Here is a 21,177-nt window from a genome sequence, read left to right as displayed (position 1 = left end):
AAACAGAAATGCCTCCCGCATTTTTAACAGTGATTATTAACGCTGCATGTGCATTATAATCACCCTGGAGCTTTGTTAGCACAGATCCTGAGACCCGCCCCCCCCAATGTCACATGCACCCCCAAGAAATTCTGGGCCAGGGGTTGGGTTCAGACAGGGCCTCACTATTAGACCAAGCCAAGCGGGCTCATGTGCTTTCGAAGGCCTCAAGCATCACAGGCACAGAGAGACAAACACTTTTTTTTTTTTTTTAATTCATTTATTTTTGGCTGTGTTGGGTCTTCGTTTCTGTGCGAGGGCTTTCTCTAGTTCCGGCGAGCGGGGGCCACTCTTCATCGCGGCACGTAGGCCTCTCACTGTCGCGGCCTCTCTTGTTGCGAAGCACGGGCTCCAGACGCGCAGGCTCAGCAGTTGTGGCTCAGAGGCCTAGCTGCTCGGGCGGCATGTGGGATCCTCCCAGGCCAGGGCTCGAACCAGTGTCCCTTGCATTGGCAGACAGATTCTCAACCGCTGCGCCACCAGGGAAGCCCGACAAACACTTTTTTTTTCCTCTCCAGCCTCATGTTATAAAGTTTGATGACCAACTGAGCACACACAAAATGTTGGAGAGGGATAGAGCAGCTGAATTGGACACTCTGGTCCTTTGGGGTGCTTGGGAAATGGGTGCAGTGGGCAGGTGTAATTCTGGGCAGTACTTAGAGCTGCCTGGCAATCCCAGGTCAGAAAAGTGAGACATGAGGTGAGGGAACCTGCCCTTCCCAGGAATCCTGTGAGCTTTACTGAATCATCCCATCCTTAACAGGGGCAGGTCCAGCCACTGCCCAGGAGTCCCCAGCTGTGTCTAGTTTCTAGCCTGTCCTCCTCCTGAAGGTCCATTGGGCCACTCAGGCCTCTGTGGCAGGGTGGCCCTCAGGAGGCAGGGCTTCTTTAGCTTCTAGGCCCAGAGCAGTCCTTTGAGACAGGCTGCAGACCAGAGGTGGAAACACGGACTGGGTCTTTGTATCACTTACTTTAAAACTTCTGAATATTTAGACATACAGTGTGTGGGCTTCCATTCATCCTCCTGCTCTAGGCCCTGTAAATGTTGAGGATGATCCTGATCAGACATCTACAACTTAAAAACTTAACATGTGATTCCAATAAGAAGCCAAGATGGAACCCACTCACCTCTTGTCTATAGGATAAAATTCAAACCTGTGAGTACAAAATCCAAAGCCCTATGATCTCCTTTGGAGAGCATGCACCCCGCCTCCCTAGACTTATTTCCCATTCTGCTCCTTTATGTAAAACTATTGTGTCCTATTTAAAACTCTTCTATCAACATACTCACCCCTTTCTCTGCAGGTACAAAATTTACTCATATTCTAAGACCTCACTCCAATATCACCTCTTCCATGAAGCTTTCCTCATCACAGAGCTAAGAGTAATCTCTCCTTCTTCTGTGCACCTATATTATTTTTCCTGCCCCTTTGCTATAGACCCTTGCATTTTCTACTCTATATTCTAATTATTGACATTCCTATGTGATTTTGTAACTAGATAGTATTGTCCCAAAGGGAAGATACCACGTTTGGCTCATTTCTGATTTCACTGTTAGACCTTGCACATCATAGGCATCCAACCAATTCCTGGTCCCTTGTAAATTCTTCCACTCACTAAATTATTATCCTAGAAAGCAGATGAACTGCTGGTTGCAGGCAGGCTGCTCCCTGTACCCCGGACCACTCACACCTGGTGTGCCATTGACTCTTATAAGGCAGGAACTAGGTGTTGTCCTTTGCCCTCCCAAGTGAGGAGTCTAAACCAGAAACAGAAGACCCAGCTAAGGCTGCACGTGGTCTCTACGAATAATGGTCACACAGCTGGGGAATGAAAGAATCAAAGGGCAGGGGGACCCACACCTTTATTTCACCCTTATGTCCACATACCATAACTGCCTGTAGAGCGCTGAACCATTTGCTTGGGTCAAGACTTGGCACCTGATTTTTTTTTTCTTGAATGTAAACATGGAAATGTCATTCACTGCTGCCTTTTCAGTGTAGCGTGAACTTCACAACTTCTAAATTTAAAGTGGGATTGCATTACCTTGCACTATTCTTATCAAAATGACAATGCACTCAGGAAGACAACTTTGACCTAAAGAGAGTTTCTCTTGGCAGGTTCAGCATAAATAGAGCTAGTAAAGATCCCATCCCCCTCATTCTCTTTTAAGATTACCTTCTAGAATTGGGAGTTGTGCTTTTAAAAAGCTACCCCAGGGGCCTCCCTGGTGGCGCAAGTGGTTGAGAGTCCGCCTGCCGATGCAGGGGATACGGGTTCGTGCCCCGGTCTGGGAGGATCCCATATGCCGCGGAGCGGCTGGGCCCGTGGGCCATGGCCGCTGAGCCTGCGCGTCCGGAGCCTGCGCGTCCGGAGCCTGTGCTCCGCAACGGGGGAGGCCACAACAGTGAGAGGCCCGCATACCGAAAAAAAAAAAAAAAAAAGCTACCCCATTTATGAGTCTTTTTAAAATACTTGAAAGCAAGACTGAAATGATCCAGAAGTGGTGGCACTAATGGTGGTTAACAAAGAAGGATTTGTAAAAGATGGGCTTTATTAAAGGTCCGAAGGCTTCATAACTAGAAGATACTCAGGTCTAAGTGTCAGAGGGCTGGCACTCGCCTCTTTATTCGGAAGCCAAGAAAGTTAAAACGTTGTGTAAGGATCTCTATGGAAAAAGACAATCGACAGTAGTCTCTGGAAATATATTGTCATGACAAAGGGAGGGAGGAGAAGACAGCCCTCAGGTGTTTTAAAAGCGTGAACACCAAGAGGAAAATAATGGTTTATTAGCCTCACTGCAAGAGCTGTTAGCAATCAAATATGCAGATAATTCTCACTTAAGCATTCCCACTCAAGATCATTCCCACTCAGAATGCTTCGGAATAACTGTGGCCAAGAGTTTTGCTAGTCATGTAATGCGCCATCTCATTTATTGGTCACAGCAACCCCAAGAGGATGCGTATTTTAACCTCCTTTCTATACAGGTGGAAACTCAAGCTTGAAAGATTTAGTAATTTTTCAGGTCCTGCCATGCTTAGCACTAAATTAATAATAATAATAGTTAGCATTATTGTTGTTTAATAAACTTTCTGTGTGTAGGCATTATGATAAGTTTTACATAAAATTATCTCATTTAAACCTCACAGCAGTAACCTTGGGAGGCAACTACAAATCAAGGGAGTCAATGTTAATGAGGTTAAATGCCTTGCCCCAGATCACACACCAGGATGGAAGCAGGCAATCCAACCCTACCGTGTAAGCACCAGCCACTGTTCCCTGCTGCTTTAAATACCTTCATTTAAAGGCACACAGATGATGAGTGGCAGAGGTGGAATCTGAATCTAGGTGGATGGATCTCATTCTGAAATCCTTTCTCTTCACTATTATGCTGTCCTACTACTTGTTCTGGAAGTGTTTCTATTAATTAAATGATCCCACTTATGACCACCCTAACCAGCACTCCAATCTTAACACCAGCACTGAAGCAATTGGTTGTGAGAGTCTAGAAAACAGATATTTATGATGTGGTAGGTCTTTTTTAAAAAACATTTTAACTATCAAGATAGCATGCACTGGGCTTCCCTGGTGGCGCAGTGGTTGAGAGTTCACCTGCCGATGCAGGGGACACGGGTTCGTGCCCCGGTCCGGGAAGATCCCACATGGCGCGGAGCGGCTGGGCCCGTGAGCCATGGCCACTGAGCCTGTGCGTCCGGAGCCTGTGCTCCGCAATGGGAGAGGCCACAACAGTGAGAGGCCCGCGTACTGCAAAAAAAATGATAGCATGTACTTACTCTGGGGTTCCTGATGAGCATTAAATTACTTTTTTAATTAAGTGAAAAATCAAATGAATCTGGTCTAAGAGGAAAACTATTTGTCACCTGAAAAGAGATTAAAAACTAAAAAAAAAAGTAAACATTAGGATAATCTCTTTTGCCCACTGGCAAGTTAATTCAGCAGAGCCCAGACCAAATTATTATGGACATAAAACACAAATTGAAGTAGAAACCTTTATTCTCACCCACTATAAAATCTTCTCTTGTTCTTTTGTTTTCCAGAAAAGCACTTACTTCTAAAAACTCTTTCATAAGTTCTTCACTATTAGTAATAAGGTGTCACTGTATATGTACTCATGTGAGAAAATATAGGATTCTAAAACGATTGAAAATGTAGCATCTATTAGAAAGAATAAAAATAAAGAATTTACCATCTAAAGTAAATGAATCGCACCACCTAAGATGTTATCACCAACAGGCCAGGGAAATCTATTCCACAGATGATTTCTAGTCAGTCTGTTTCTCTTCTTTTTCCTCCTCTCTTTTGAGATTTCTAATCACACCCCTTCCTACTTGCTAGCATCTGTACCTGAAGATGAGTATAACTGCATAACTGCAGTTTTTCAGCTCAACAGATGTTATGAGCAAAATGGTCAGCACCATCATTTGGGATTTCTCCTCAATACATAGCAACTCAGTATCCACTTTCTACAAGCCAGGAACCCAGTTAGTAGAGACCTGTCAACATTCGGTAACTCAAACACCTCTTCCCTATAGAAAATATTTCTTTCACTTCTTGGGTTAAAGCTATGATCAAACTGGTACAAAGAGCCCATTTGTCATCACGATTGAATATACATTCTAAAATACAGTATTTTTTAAAATCTACCTTTAAACTATTTTACCCGTGTTATTCTTTCTTCTCATGATAAAGAACTGAATGAAGGACTCAAGTGAAAACTTGATCTCTTCTGGAATTGTGTGAAAGAGGCACAAGGGTAGTCATCATTTTGAATAAAAGTTGTTTGTGGACATAAAAAAATGTGTTTTGAGAAGTAGTGATCAAGCAAAATGGAACATACTACATGGTTTTGTTTATATAAAATTCCAAAAAATGTAAACAACCTATAGTGACAAAAAACATAAGTGGTTGCCTTATCTGGCTGGGGGCAAAAGAAAGGATGGATTGCAAAGGTCCACAAGGAAAATGTTTGTTGTGATGGAAATTTTCTGTATCTTTATTTTGACAGTAGTTTCACAGGTGTGCACATTTGTCATAATTCATCAAAATGTATACTCTAAATTCAATTTATTGTATATAAATTATACCTTAATAAAGTTGATTTTAAAAAGAAAAAAAGAAATAGTGATCAAGGGATCAGAAATATTTTTATAGTGTATATAGATCATTGCTTAAGTTGAGCTCTATTCCCTATAATGATGCTAAAATGGCTATTTCCTTTGTATTTATAAATTGTAATCCTTTTTCATTTTCATCAGTTTGAATTTCACTATTTCCAACATTAGGCCACAATAAATATTTCTAAAAGCCCCAAAAGAAAAAAAATAACAAGTAGTGGTCATTAATACAAGGCCAATTCTGTAGAATCCATGCTATATAAATGGTTTTGACCCCTCAGGGCAGATCCCATGGGCATCCCTGATATTGTGTGTAGACTTTGGTGTGTATCTGAATTTGGCTAAGGAAACAGTCCTCATCAGAATTTCAAGAGTGAAAGAAAGTGTCCTGGAGAGTTTTTCTACCTCTCACTAGAGAAAGAAAGTGATCAAACCTATCTCTTTGTGCATAAATTAAAACCAATTTTATTGAAACTTTCTTTTGAAAAGTTTTTTAGCACTTATCAGAGAACAAATTTCTGGGAAGGAAAAGATGCACAGACAAGTAGTGAAAATTCAGAGTACCAATAAGGATCCCACTGAAAGCTACCTTGCTTTATTTTCCTTAATGTGGAAAAAGTTATTATCCATGGAAGTCTTATGTTATATTCTGTGGTCGATCATCAAACAAGGGTGGAATAAACAAGATTATTCACTGTTTCATCACTGGTATGTGCCTTGCTCAAAATGTATTAAAAGGAAATATTTCTGTCATACTATTACTGGATAATTCAATTAGGCCAATGTTCTGTGGATGCGGAATAATGTAATTTACTATGTTGACTAATTAGCCAATCAGATTTCTCTCATTTTCTAAGGCAATGGATTGACTAAAATGTGACCATAAACAAAATAGATTTTATTAGGCATAATCTGCTTTGTAAACAAATGAAATTAATTCTTTGCCTGACCTAAAGCTTTGAAAATGAAAGACCAAAATTGAACACATGCTTCCAATTTTGGTTCTGTTACTGAGATGACACAGAATATAAAAGTTACAATTTAACTTCCCCTCAAGTATTTCATACTTGAGACTAAATGACTCTTAGAAATATGTTCATCAACAGATGGGAGCCACTTATGGCCTCATAAACTCCAAAGCAAGTGAAATTATCTCAGCAAAATAGAAAGATTACAAGAAAGCCTCATCTGCTTATCTCGGAGATGATTCATGCATCGCATATTGGCTCAATGGTGCAGTGAATATTGACAGATAATCACCCTTCTTCATACAAGAGAAATCCTGAAAAAACGAATGCTCGGGATGCATGTTTGTCATCAATCAGTAAGCAATTTCCACACATACCCTGTGTTTTTCCTTTTTACTGCTTCTCCACTGATACCAACCACCAGCCTCTCTCCAGGCTACTCTGTTTCCACTCTTTTTTTTTTTTTTTTTGCAGTATGCGGGCCTCTCACTGTTGTGGCCTCCCCCGTTGCGGAGCACAGGCTCCGGACGCGCAGGCTCCGGACGCGCAGGCTCAGCGGCCATGGCTCACGGGCCCAGCCGCTCTGCGGCATATGGGATCCTCCCAGACCGGGGCACGAACCCGCATCCCCTGCATCGGCAGGCGGACTCTCAACCACTTGCGCCACCAGGGAGGCCCTGTTTCCACTCTTAACAGCCCCCAGTCCGTTCTCCACTTGGCCAGCAGAGTGAGCTTTATAAAATGTGCTTCACATCATGTTATCCGCCGTATAAAACTTCCAGTGGCTCATATTACACCTCTGATAAAACCCTACATTTTCCCATGACCTAAATCCTAAATCTTAAATTCTCCATGACCTGGTATTCCTACAGCACGTGGTCCTGCCCTCCTCTTTGATTTCATCTTGAGTCCCTGGGCCCTTTGCACTTACACGACAACCATCTGCCCTCTGTCCCTCCACTTGACCCGGCTCATTCCCCTTTGAGGGCCCTTTGCCCTCGTTGTCCCAGCCTGCAACACTCTGCTCCCAGAACAGGGGCTTCTTCTTGTCATTTAGATCTCTGCTCAACTAGCTTCTCCCAAATAGATCTTCCCTAGACACCGAGTTCGTGTGGTCTTCCCACTCTCCACCTGCCACTCACGCTCTGCCACATCGCTGTGTTTTAGTGTTTGCATCACACGTATCATCATCAAAATTTTTGTTCATGTATCTGTTCGTTATCTATCTTCACCCACAGGAATGTAAGTACCATGAGACCAGGACCCTTGTCAGAGTCGTTTGCCCCTCTGGCCCCAATGCCATTAAACAGGGCACATATTAGATGCTCATAGTAAATACCCATCAAATGAATGCATCACTTGATCCTGCTAGCAGGCTATGACAATAGTCTGGGTGTGAAAAAAAAATGTGTCTAAGTGATATATTGATAGTGGGAATGAACAGTTTAGAGAAAAAATGAATAGAGTTTGGTGTTTGAGTATGAGAAGAGAATTAACAATCTGAGACAAAGATTAATGCAAGGTCCCCAGGGTTACTGCAGGAAGGTGATACTCTTGGCAGAAATGTGAAAATTGTGGTTAAAAGCCACACTTAATGAGTATATGCTACATGGCAGGCATTGTGTATTTGTTCCATTTATTTTTCACAACTCCATGAATTCGGCATCATTATCTCTCTTTTATACATGGGAGGCTGAGTCAACTACCCCAAGCTGATTGGTTAGATATCTTATTCCAGTGAGTGAGGTTGATTTGGTAGAAAGTACTAATTTAAGGTCAGTTGAAAGTTGCAAGTAAAGCATGAATAAGAGTAAAAACTTACTAAGTCTGGTCTCCTTCCCATTTCACAAGTTGTTGGGCTGAAATAGGTGTGAAATGTGTGTCTCACAACCTACCTTGGCACTCAGGGGTTCTTTTGCAAATTGGTCTGAGCACCTGTAGACCACCACGATTGTCTTCCTCGTTCTGTAACCATGCGGGGCTGGGGGCTGGATATAACTTGAAGAAGACACCCAACAGAAAAGTGACTGGATGGAGGTAAGAGATGAGATCAGTAGAACAGAATGATACCAGTTACCTTGGAGACAACCACCTGGAGGGTGATAGGACCCCAGAGAAATTAACCAGGATGCAATACACAAAACTTTTTGGTTTCTGTCTTTTGGGCCAACCATCTGATAAGTTACTAACCTAAAACATGGAAACTAGACTTTGCTGAAAATGAGTTCTATACTAGGGTCTGGAGGAGACACGGTCCTGCTGATGAATCTGGGGTGGTAGAAGATGCTGTGACTCAGCACTCAGGGGTCCTATTACTCACAGCAAGAAGTGGACATTTTTTCCTCAGCGTATAAATCCTCATGGAGACGGAGTCATAGAACTAGTGTCTTGTTGATAAAAAGCCATGGGGACCAGATTCACTGGTCACTGGGAGTTTATCAGGGATCAAAAGATACCATCAACTTCCCTCCTTTCATCCCTGATCCAGACACACAGCTCAGAAGTACCCACATATTATGTGTTTTCCCAGATTTGCAGCCACCGAAATACCAAGATATAAAATAAGTTCTCTTGAAAAGGCCACCGGGGATGGAGTGAAGACATCATCACTCCATAACCACTAAGTCTGGATAGATGTTTCTAACAGGAGTGTAGAATCAGGAGAGGAAATAAAGATACCGTGACAATAAGGAGCTTTGTTCTGAGGCATAAAAGCTGAGCTGATGATCACAATTTCTGTGTGGTTTATGCAGCATAACGGGAAACCCAAAGTCCAGGCAGCCCTAGCTCAAATCATGGTTTTCTAGAAACAAGAGCCCAGTACCCCCTCGGCCATGCTGATTATTTAGGACTGTCCAATAGAGCATCTGTTCTTGGTACCCAACATATGTAGTTTAAATTGCAGAAGAGAAGCAACCAAAGGTTTGGTAATGTCCACTGCACACTCTAGTGTTGACTTCAGCACACGTGGCCATCTCAAGGTAGCTCGGTACAAAGGATAGTATTCATGTGGACCAAAGGGCAAGGAAACACTCTTCTAATTACAGATGTGATGGCACTGAGAGCCCTGTGGAGTAAACATGTGCCATATGGTAAGAAACACAAGGTTTGGAGCCAGACAAACCTGAATTTTAATCCCAGCTCTAGGAGTTGCCAGTCGTAAGACACCAAGTAAGTTCAATGGAAACGTGATCGTAACCACCTGACAGAGGTGGGGTGAGGATGAACTCGTTGAAGCAGTGCCTGGCACACGTGAAGCGCTCTGTCAATATTCATCCCAAACCCACCCTCACCACTCATCCTCTCCCTACGGCCTTGGTCCAGCAGCTGTGCTTTAACTAAAGGAGGCTGGAGCCCTGACAGGGGCCAAGACATGAAAACCAACCCTCCCTGCCAAATGGTATAAATACATCCTTCCTTGCCCAGGAAGAGTGTGCTCTGGACCTGGGAATCTCAGTATATGGGCCATGAGTTGCAGGTGAGGCAAGAGTCTTCCCACTGGTCTGAGAACTGATCCAGAAGTGCACACCTTTTCTTTGGTTTTCACAAGTGCATGGTGCTCAAATCCATGCACTTTCATCTTGTTACAGTATAGGCTGTAGTCTAGTTGCTAGTGGCTGCAGTTATTGGCGAACCTAAGAACATCCCCTGTGTGAAGTCTGAGACTTCCTTCCCCCTACTGTGGGCAGTTTTCTCTTGTGTGGGAAGTAGATGGAGTTAATAGACTGTGATTGTATTTCTGAGCAAGGTATGTCAAGATATGTTTGCTCCTTACAAGAAACAGATTATAGACTCATAGTGAGGAAAGGGGGGTGATCACGCAGTGTCTGCAGGACCTTTAGAGAATTATGCTTGCCTGCTTGCTGATGATAGCTCTATAAATAGAGCTGTCTCTATAAATAGATTAGGCAGGATCCTGTCCATCAGTGTCTCGATATAAGAGAATTGTGGATGGTCAACATGAGCCCTGACACTGTCACTACCACTCTCCCAGTTGGCGTTGTGTTCCCAGGGCTCAAGTAACCCTGGACAAATAAGTAATGGGTGGGGAAGAAACAGTTCCCCAGGTAAATGCTGCTTCCTGGGACTGGAGCTCTGCCTAAAGAAAAGAACAGGAAGGATTGGACTGTCCCTGGCTCCTCCCTCCCCCCTTCTTCCCCCGCTTCTCCATTCGCACAGTTGCACTTACTGAGCCCGGGCTGCAGGGGGCAGGCGGCCCTCTGTGATCTTCCCATGTCCAGCATGGGCTCATTCTATACCAGCTCTGGGGAATGAGGTTGTACAGACGCTGAAGGCTCCCAGCCTCAGGCTAAGGGAGAAGGACCAGTGGCACTCATACCTGGCCTTGAGAAGAAAGGGAGACCAAAAGGAGTTGGCTATGGCCATTGATACTTCTCAGTAGCCATTTCAACGACATCTTGAAACAAACTGTCATCTTCAGGAGAAAGTATCTATCTTGGAAACCCTCAAAAAACTTCAAAATTTATTATTAATAAAATAATATTCTTAAACTGAAAGTGATGAAATTTATCTTAATGCATGAAGAGATAAGACTTTGCAAATATATGCTGGATCATCACTTTGTTTTGTCAGTCATCTATTCCCTCTGGCCCCCTCTGACCCGACCCCCCACTCTACTCCTCCTTGCCTCTCTGTCTTGCTTTGCTGGGAGTTTATGTCATACATTCTTCCTTTGCATTATTTCTCAGCCTGAAATCCTGAAAAGAAATCCCTCTCAGCACGGCCCCAGGTTCCCCAGGGCACAATCTGGTGCCCCAGGCCACCTTCCTATCCTAACGCAGGCCCATGGTAGCACCAAAGAGTGAGTCACCTGCTCTACACTGAGAGGGTTGGGCCGACACTGAAGAGGCAGCCCTGAGTAAAGCTGAGTTGTCAAATATTGCAGGCGACGTAAGCCAGAGGGGTGTGTGTGTGTCACTCAAAGGTGCTGACGCAGATGAATCTGATCTGGGACTGGCAGATGCTTAACCAAATAAGGCAAATGGAGTGTATCCTGCCAGTGTCACTGCTGCTCTCCCAGTTGGCATGGCTATCTCAGGGCTCAAGTAGCTCAAGTAATGGATGGCAAAGAAACAGGTCCCTGAGTATACGCTGCTTCCTGGGACTGGGTCCTCACCTGTGCTGAAGCCCTGTGTGCCTTAAACAAGTTAAATGAAGAGCCTCCAGTTCTTCATCTGGAAAGTGGAAGTGAAAGATTATCACGGCAGCAAGAGAGCCTGCTACGGGTCGGCACATAGCAGGCACTCAGTAAACAGCAGACATTGTGATGATCTCTGCCTCTCTGTCTAGGAAATGCCTTCAAGGCCCATAAATTCAGCTAGCACCTCCACAAGCCAACACCTCCCAAATCTGTATACCCAGCTCTGAAGTCTCGATATTGACTTCCAGATTTCCCAAGGTACCTCAAACTCCAGAGCTCTGAACTTGAAGATAGTGAGTACCCACACCCACTCCCTAACCTCTCATAACACCTACTGCTCCTGTTTCATCTCTCTGGGAGATGGGAATCCATTCTTTCTACTCCCTTCACTCCCACTCTCCCAGTCTGATCAATTTCCTAAATTTGCCTCAGATAATTCCCTTTTGACCCCATTGTCTTAGTTCTTCTCCTAAGAATTCCTGATGGACAGTCACAGTTGTCTTTTACATGATCCCCCTACCCCCAGTCACACCTCCCTGATGCTACTAGAATGTTCATTCTAAGTCCCTGCCTTACTGAAAATCCCTGTCACCTATGTGGCAAAGTCTAGACTTTTCATATGGGCACAAGGCCCTCCGGAGTGAATCCCAATCTGCTTGCCTCTCCCTCTCATCTGAATCTGGTCCCTCAAGTGTCCCCTTGATGGTACCTTCCCATCCTGGTTGGTCCACCTGTCAGCTTCCCAGTCATCCTCCCAGACTCCTCTCAGGCATCTACCTCCTCTCTGAAATTTGCCCCCAAAAAAAATCTCTTGAGAAAAATTAAGTACTCTTTTCTATATTCCCCAAATACCCTATGCATTCTTCCATTATAACAATTATCACATCTTTTTCATAAACTGCTTTTTTTTAAATCAACCCAGTTAAACTTTGGCTTCCTCAAGGGGCCATAAATTTGATCTACTTCATCCATTTCTACAAGGCCAAAAACAGTATTTAGTGGTAGTTCAATACATGTATGTTGAATGAATGAATGATCAACAACCTTGAGTTACATAGTTTCCATCAGCCCCACAATAGCAGATCAAGTTTTGCAGAATTACAACCCTTGTCGACAGCATAAAGCCTGTGTGCGTTAGTTGCCTGAAAAGGGGGCTGTACAGGAATGATATTGCTTTTGCTTCCATTAAATTCAAAACATATATTTATGCAAAATACTATTCTAGATGCTAGTGGAGACAATATAGATTTATAAGCCTTTACACTGACCTTTAATAAACTTAAAATTAATTGGAGAGCTAGTCACCTAAACAGCCAACTATAACAACTAACTAGAGTAAAACGAAAAGTGCTAAACAGTGGACTTAACACCCAAACTGAGTAGACTTGTCTTTGTACCCTGCAGTCTCATTTCTGCACTCCCAGCCTCCAATAGCTTCCCGCTGGAGCCTTTGCCACTATGGTAATAGATTAATTAATTGTGTAATTATTTGATTTTTTTCCTCTATGTATATGAGCTCCAAGGGGGCAAGGACCACATTTGTCTTATCCACAAAGCCACCCCTGGCATCTAGCGCAGTGCCTGATGTGTAGTAATGGCTCCATGACTTTGAGGGGGAGAGAGGAAGAGCAATTAATTTAACTGTTGAAGATCAGAGAAGACTTCACAGGGGAGGTACATTAGGCCTTAAAAACTAAGAAGAGTGAGGCTTTCAAATTTACTGCAGAGTTCATAAATATTCCACAATTTTTCTTCTTTAGGCTTCTTTGAATACTCATTTTTTTCATCTGTGGTTACATGTCTTCAGCTAATTTTGCAATAATATCCACTCTTTAAAGGCATATATGGAAGACTATAGCTTTCTGCCAGAGTTTACAGTTTAGCTGTGGCTAAAAGGGTTTCTCCAGAGAGAAAATCAAATAGCAGCGTAAGCTGGAGTAAAGTTATTTTCCTTACAGGTGGTAGAGACTAAGTGCTGAAGTTGTTTCAAAGAAGGTGGAACCCCTCACTGGAGACCTGGGTGGTTTTCATGGGGACAGTGGGATTTTATATCAGCTTCGTAGATTTGGGATGTCCCAAGAAAGGGGGAGAACATGGATGGGGGATCCTGAGAGACTGATAGAAGCAAGTAGAGGACAGAGAACACATCAGGAAAGGAGCAGAACACAAAGTGACAAGAGGCCTGGTGGTGACAGGCTGCCCATACCAAGCTAAGGAGTCAGGACTTTAGTTTATATGTAGTTGAGCCAGTTCCAATTTTAAGGGTTGAAAAATAAAGTATTTTAGGAAGACTAATTTGGCAGTACTTTTCAGGAAGCCTAATTAGGAAGCTACTAAAGAATATCCAATTAAGAAATAATAAATAAAAAATAAGTTTTTTTGAAAGTCATTATGAGATGTAAACTAACCAGTTTACTTTCTGATTGTTAAAGCATCCCACAGATTTTGTCAGTGGGGACCAGAATGTAATAGAACCATTTCAGAAACAGAAGAGAGTGCAGGAAGAGTCAGTTTTGGAAGGAACAGGATAAGTTTGGCTTTATATGCATTTGCTTTAGGGACAGTCTGAACGAAGTACCCTGAAGGAAAATGGGAATGTAAGAGTTTACTCTTATTATTATTGTTGTCATTATTGTTATTATAACAATCATGATGGAAATTCATTGGTATAAGCCTCCAATTTAAAATACCATTAACCTTGATATTAGTAGTCCAAACCCCTCAGTCTTTGCTGTGATTAAAAGGAAGTGCAATGGGGGGCTGGGTAGGGGGAGGGATGTTACCACATCCTAGTAACTGGTTTTTTTCACCTTAAATATATACAATTTTTATTTGTCAATTATACCTCAATTAAGCTAGGGGAAAGGGGAGGTTTGTCTAAGATGAGTCAGAAATGAGATTAACTTGGTTCAGCTGCATTGGAAAAAATATATACCATGAAGTCCATATGGCTGAATGCATCAAGGTAACAGCCATGTTCTCTAGTAATTGTTTTTGTAAGGTGAGTGATGGTGAAGTGAGGCGTTGCTTGGAGAGGGTCTCATGGCCATCCAACAAGAAGGCTCATGGGGTATCATTACCTAGAATTAAGCCTTTGTCCATACCTTGATTTGGTCAGAGCTGAGGAAACAGACTGGTACTTAATAAACTAGTAGGAGACTGAAGTCAAATTTATGAGCAATGAATTTTTCCCTTGTGTAGTAATCTCCCCAGTCAAACCAGTGATTGGAAAGTAGCTTGGGGAACAGGGACCTCCAGCAAAGGGAAGTGGATGAAGGTGAAGGGTATTTCATCTGGTCCGTGTGAGGCCTGATATGACACCCTGCCTACAATAGAGCATTTGTCTCTGCTTACTGAAATATTCATGTCCACCATATTTGGAGTCTTTGTCTCCTGGATGGTATGAGATGGACTCTTACTTTTTACTTTCCTTTGCTATGCTCCGGTTCAGTGGACCCCAAATGCCGTTATTGACTGTGGAGTACCTGGGGAGCTTGTCTAAATTAGAGTCAGGACCCCATCCCCAGATTCTTTTTGGGGTGTCCACAGTGATGCCTAGGAGTCCAGATGGCTGGCAAGCCTCCAGGAGTTACCAGGCCGCACTGAGTGACTTTGAACCAATCTGACTTCGCAGGCAGGTAAGGCTCCCACCTACATGCCTACTTTAGCATGAGCAGTTCTACCTGTGCCTGTTGTATTTGTCTTCTCTTCTGCCAAAGATTTGTTTGAATACAGATTTTCGGCACCTTAAAAGAATCGGTCAATTATTTATCTAAGTTAACCTTGATCTTCTGATTAGCACTGTTTTTCTTCGACAAGGTCATAAAACAACTGCTTAGAGGCCCATCATTAAATTGTAATCACATTCACTCATTCAACAATTATTTATTGGTCATCTTCTATGTGTCAGGCAACGTGCTAGGTACCAGAGATCCAACAAAGAACAAGAAAGGTTAGACTTCTGCAGTCATATTCTAGTGCAAGAGATGAGGATGGGGTGAAAATAGACAACTTAGAAGTAAAACAATCATTTCATATTGTGATAAATGCTATGAGCAAAATAAGCAGGGTTCAGTGGGAGAAAATCTCATAGGGGAACATAATTTAGACAAGGTAGACAGGGAACAAATCCCTACAGAGGTGACTTCTGAGTACCACCAGGCATGCTGGCTGCTAAGAGCTTGAATAACATAGTGACAAGTGGTCATAGAATTGCAAAACTGGAAGCAATTATGTACTGGAAGGTTAGACAGTGAGGGTCAGAGAGGTGATGGAGGTGGTGCAGCCTCTGTCAGTGGCAAGGTCCATGTGAAATGGAGAGACTTCTACGAAAGGCAAGGTGGTCAAGAAAGCAGAGAGTTTATTGGGTGTCAGAGTCACTACACGTGATGACAATAGTGGAGATGAAGAAGCAGAGTCTGAGCCGGGACCTAAGCTCTTCAGTGCATGAAGATGAAAGGTCAGTGAGAAAAGCAGATGACAGCATGGGGAGAGGAAAAGGGAGGTTGAGCAGGACACACGTGCTTCACAGAAGCAGGAGGGTTTTGCTGGGGGGTGTCCTGGAAGCCACAGGGAAGGACAAGGAAATAGCTCCCTATCTTCTGGCCTGAGGGACAAGCTGCCCAAAGAATTGAAGTTTCATCTACTTGAAAAAGTGCAAGGGAAGCAGAGGTTTGGGGGCCATCCAGGTTTCGTTAGAAAAAGTCATGGAAAACAAACATTCCAGAAGTCTCTGGAGATTAAAGAGGAATTTGATGACCACAAGCCGAAGATCCAGAAGGCACAGTGGAAGGCTGATTTCGTTTTTCTTTTTGTTAATGGGGCAGGGAGAGAATTAACTGGGGCGTATGTAGAGACACACAAATAACATTCTGGATAATAATGGACAACCAGCGAACCTTGAAATTCACTAGGTCACTGGGATAAAATACTATTATGATGAAGACTGCTATTAAAACCATAATAGCAATTATTATTTATAGTTGGAGTTGTTGAAGAAGTAGCAGCAGAAGTGTAGTGGCAGTTTGATTTCAGGGCTGTGCTAAGCACTTCCCATGCTGTCTACCAATAACCCCATGATCTTTCAAACCTCAAGTCAAATTTTACATTATATGTGAAATTTTATGGACTACAAGTTGTTGATCAGGGTAAAGAGGGATTCAAGGCTTTCAAGTCACCCTGGCAGTCTCTGAGAAGACCGCAGACAAATGCTTTTAGAGTTGAAACCCCAAGTAGTTGGCTCAGTGGTGTGGAGGAGCTTGGTGGCTGTTCTATGGGGCTACGCAAGTTGGTGTATGGTGATCAGGGGTTACTTAGTCAATATTCTTCCACTAGAAAGAGGCATCTCTCCTTAAAGCTCAGCTAGTGGAAGGACTGTGATGCCTGGAGGTGGCTCCATACACAGTGCTTCATTCCTCTGCTCTTTTGCTCAATTTGCTAGAAAATTCCTAATCATCCTTGAAGACCTAATTTGACTCATACATTCATTCCTTCATGTAACAAATATTTGAGAGCAATAACTAGAGATTACAGACTGTTCTTGACCCTGAGAACATAATAGTAAATAGATCTATATCTATAGCTATCTACCTCTGTCTATGTATATACACACATCTCCTCTAGGAAACGTTCCCCAGCACTTCCTCCACATCTAGGCTGGTGGCCCTATGCTTTACTCCCTCAGAATGTCATTTATTCATTCATTTTTCCAATACCATGCTGACAACCCTACATGTATAGCCTCAGTCCAGTCTTCTCAACCATCTCTTTCTAGTCTAAGTGAGATCATATTACTTCACTGCTCAGAACACTCCAAAGCCTCTGTAGTTTATCCAGAGTAAAAGTCAAGGTTCTTACAAATTTTGTCACTATCAGAGGATGCCACCTCATAAACCCCATCTCCCATGTCTTCCTTTATCCAGTCACTTCCGAGAGTTGTAAGAAGGATGTAGTCAGATGAAGAGCAGACGGTAAATGGGTTGATTCATCCCACTGACAAGAGAAGTAAATTCTCATTCCACTTTTGATACAATTTTATGTAGCAGGACATCAAGTAGACTTTTTCGGTTTCCCTAATCTTTCTTCACTTGGGAAAGAGGGAAGGGCTCATACATGAATGAAATTGTATGATAACATGATAATAGTTATGAGATTATTGTGATAAATGAATTTAGAAAAATAAAACATTTTCCAAGGGAAAATAATATATATCACTTTTTGCAAGTGCTTGGAAAACTGAAGTGGTCACCAGAATTTTATAATTGGCCTTGCTACAATTTTAAGTTGTAATTTATTGCTTTGAACTGTTCTGCGCATTACAGAATGTCCCCCGAAACAACAAAAATTTCAACCCAAATACAGCTACATTTTGTATCTACATTCAGATGCATTAAATCAATGTTTGAAGGTAACACACTCCTTAATAGCTTAAGAATCGTTGACCTACAAAATGATGGAGTTATATTTTATTGCATTACAGGCAAAGCTTAGATAGAAAATTCAGGGCCTTTTTCCTCTCTATCTTGTGTATACCTTTTTTCTTTTTTTTTTTTTGCGTTTTGTAAGATTATATAATTGATACCCACAGATGCAAAGACAGTACAAAAACAATAACAAACTTACTATGATCATAGATTCATATCAATAACTAGTAGTTTTATCCCAATAATATTCAGATAATTTAGTATGAGAGTATTAATGTAATGCAACACATGAACATTAAATGAATATCATAGTAGCCCAAATATATATACTATAAAATGTGAAGCTTTGGTTCAAAGTGATGCATGGATACCATTTTCGTCGTTACGTTTTCTATGAAGAAGCTTATTACAAAATGTATATTCCACATGCTTTGCTAAATTGTTCTGGCAGCTTACATGAAATGTGTGCCCCTTGATAGCACTTTAAAATAAATATTTTAAGTTCCTTATCAAATACCCACATTTGTGAATGTGCTTTCAACATTTCCCCTTCTCTATTTTAACAGAACCCCAAGTACCACATGTCCAAGGATCCCAAGAATAAAGAGGAAAATCTACTCAACTCTGAGAGGCCTACCAGGGTCTTCACAGATAACAACCACTCCCAAGGAGAGGCTCAAGTTTTGAGTAGGATCACAGGGTCACCAACAATTCAGTTGATTGAAAAACATCAAGGGACTAAGACCCTTTTCAGGAAGTTCAGCGAAATGAATTGGCCGGTGGACATTCGCCCTTTAAACAAAAGCTTAGTCACAGATAGCAAATGGAAGAGAATTGATGCAACTCAAGAAAAACGCAGGTCTTTGCTTCAGGAATTTTGCAAGAAGTATGGTGGGCTGAGTCGTCCTCAATCCCATCTTTTTCACATGGTCTCCAGGATCTATGTAGAAGATAAACACAAAATTTTATACTGCGAAGTACCAAAGGCTGGCTGTTCCAACTGGAAGAGAATTCTGATGGTACTCAACGGATTGGCCCCCTCCGCGTACAACATCTCCCATGATGCTGTTCACTACGGGAAGCATTTGAAAAAGCTCGACAGCTTTGACTTAAAAGGGATTTATACTCGTTTAAATACCTACACCAAAGCTGTGTTTGTTCGTGATCCCATGGAAAGATTAGTGTCTGCATTTAGGGACAAATTTGAACACCCCAATAGTTATTACCATCCAGTATTTGGAAAGGCAATTATAAAGAAATATCGGCCGAATGCCTGTGAAGAAGAATTAAATAATGGATCTGGCGTCAAATTCAAAGAGTTCATCCACTATTTGCTGGATTCCCACCGTCCAGTAGGAATGGACATTCACTGGGAAAAGATCAGCAAACTCTGCTATCCATGTTTGATCCACTATGATTTTGTAGGAAAATTTGAAACTTTGGAAGAAGATGCCAATTATTTTTTACAGCTGATTGGAGCTCCAAAAAAGCTGAAATTTCCCAACTTTAAGGATAGGCACTCTTCTGATAAAAGAACCAATGCTCAGGTGGTGAGACAGTATTTAAAGGATCTGACTAGAACTGAGAGACAATTAATCTATGACTTTTATTACTTGGATTATTTGATGTTTAATTATACAACTCCATTTTTGTAGTGTGCATTCATTTTCTAAAACCCTGGATGTACTTCATGATGATGGCCTCAAATCAGCTAGCTGTAATTTTCCTATAATTCTGTCTATGAGAAAAATTTAACTAAATGCAGTTGTCTTGATTTAATGAAGATTTCTACCAAAGAGTATGAAACCAATTGGCACAAAGTTATAGGAAAATTACCACAGAGACATGTAAACAACTTCAGTTGCTCTAAAATGTTTGGAAAAGAGCTGCTTTTGCATTATGGATTATATTATAGAAGCAATAACCTAGCCAGCTGCTACATTAGGTACAACTGCCTCTTGCAAGGGTAGGAAAAGCGATCTAAAATGGCATGAGTGTATGTCTCCATCCTGGAATCTGTTGTCTAAAGTGCATGGAGATATTTTTAGCAGTCTGTGGCATATGAATCAAATGTTGCATAGTCTTCTTACATCCCTGGAAATCTTTCCATCAACTGTAATGATAAATCAATTTTGAAATGGTGTTTTGGACCTGAACACTTTACTTTAGATTGGAAGGCATTAGGTGATTTACAATATGAGAAGATAGCAGAAAAACCAGATGAAGCTATGGCTTTTTATATTCAACAGCCAATAAAAAATGCACAACATGCTAAGATCAAAGCAACAAAAGTAACCTTCCTCTTCCAGAAAAACTTAAGGGAATTGATTCTGTTTCCTTTTGAGCCCTTTTTGCAGAGACAAAATATGAACGTAACCACTAAAGGTCTTCACTTTTGAAGCAGGCGACTGAGAAATTTAAGCCTCATCAGATATAAATGTGCTCCTTATTCTGGTTTAATTGGGCAGGGGGGAAATTGTTTCAGGATGGAATAATCATCAAAAACAAAAGTTGCCACTCTGAATATAGACCTCAAACAATAACAAAGTTTTATAAGAATATTATTTGAATCAAAGCACCATATGCATAGCTTTATATGTGGAATGTACTCTAAGAATAGCTTTTGTCTAATTATTCAGCTTGGGAATGACTTTTTAAAAACTAATATACCACTTCAAAGATAGGTTACATTCTAGAGAATAAACATAGAGCCCCTAGAAACGTTTTTTTAATAGGCTTATGCATAAACAAAATAAGGTATTTTCTTTTCAAGTTTAAATATTCTATACTAACAGAATCAAATACTATTGTATTCAAGCAGTCAATCAAAGCCTTTGGAAAATAGGACCATGTGTCACCCCTATGGAAAGTTGTAATGCATTTTGGAAAATTTTTCCAAGGAGCCCTAAATCTGTAGACGCGTTTGGATGGGAAATTTATTTTAATTGGTTGACGGTTACTCTGAGTTAAGCAAACCACACATTCAAACCCTGTTTAAACACATTTCTTGAATATGTTCCTCTTCTCAAATGGTTTTTTGTGTTTTGTTTTGTTTTGTTGGCTGTGTTGGGTCTTCATTGCTGCACGAGCTTTCTCCTGTTGCGGTGCGCGGGCTTCTCATTGCGGTGGCTTCTCTTGTTGCAGAGCACGGGCTCTAGACGCACGGGCTTCAGCAGTTGCAGCACGTGGGCTCAGTAGTTGTGGCATGCAGGCACTAGAGTGCGTGGGCTCAGTAGCTGCGGCACACGGTCTTAGTTGCTCCACGGCATGTGGGATCTTCCTGGACCAGGGATCAAACCCATGTCCCCTGCATTGGCAGTTGGATTCTCAACCACTGTGCCACCAGGGAAGTCCTATCATTTTTTCTTCTCAGTAAATATTCAGTAATGCCTCTCAAAGAAAAGTAGGTATTAATATATGAATATTAATAGACCAAGATAGTTACAATTGTG

The 21,177-nt window shown here is 41.8% G+C and overlaps 1 protein-coding gene across 1 annotated transcript in view; it reads left to right on the top strand.

The window, feature by feature from the left end:
• The window catches only part of CHST9 (carbohydrate sulfotransferase 9), a 200,621-nt gene extending 181,241 nt beyond the window's left edge, over positions 1 to 19,380 (top strand). Inside the window, 1 exon segment of the mRNA XM_060119363.1 lies at positions 18,292 to 19,380. Coding sequence (XP_059975346.1) covers positions 18,292 to 19,380 — 1,089 coding nt within the window.
• The last annotated feature ends 1,797 nt before the right edge of the window (positions 19,381 to 21,177 follow it).

The sequence above is a fragment of the Mesoplodon densirostris genome, chromosome 15, assembly GCF_025265405.1.
Source record: "Mesoplodon densirostris isolate mMesDen1 chromosome 15, mMesDen1 primary haplotype, whole genome shotgun sequence".
In the NCBI taxonomy this organism is placed as follows: domain Eukaryota; kingdom Metazoa; phylum Chordata; class Mammalia; order Artiodactyla; family Ziphiidae; genus Mesoplodon; species Mesoplodon densirostris.
This window is presented reverse-complemented; position numbering and strand designations above follow the sequence as displayed.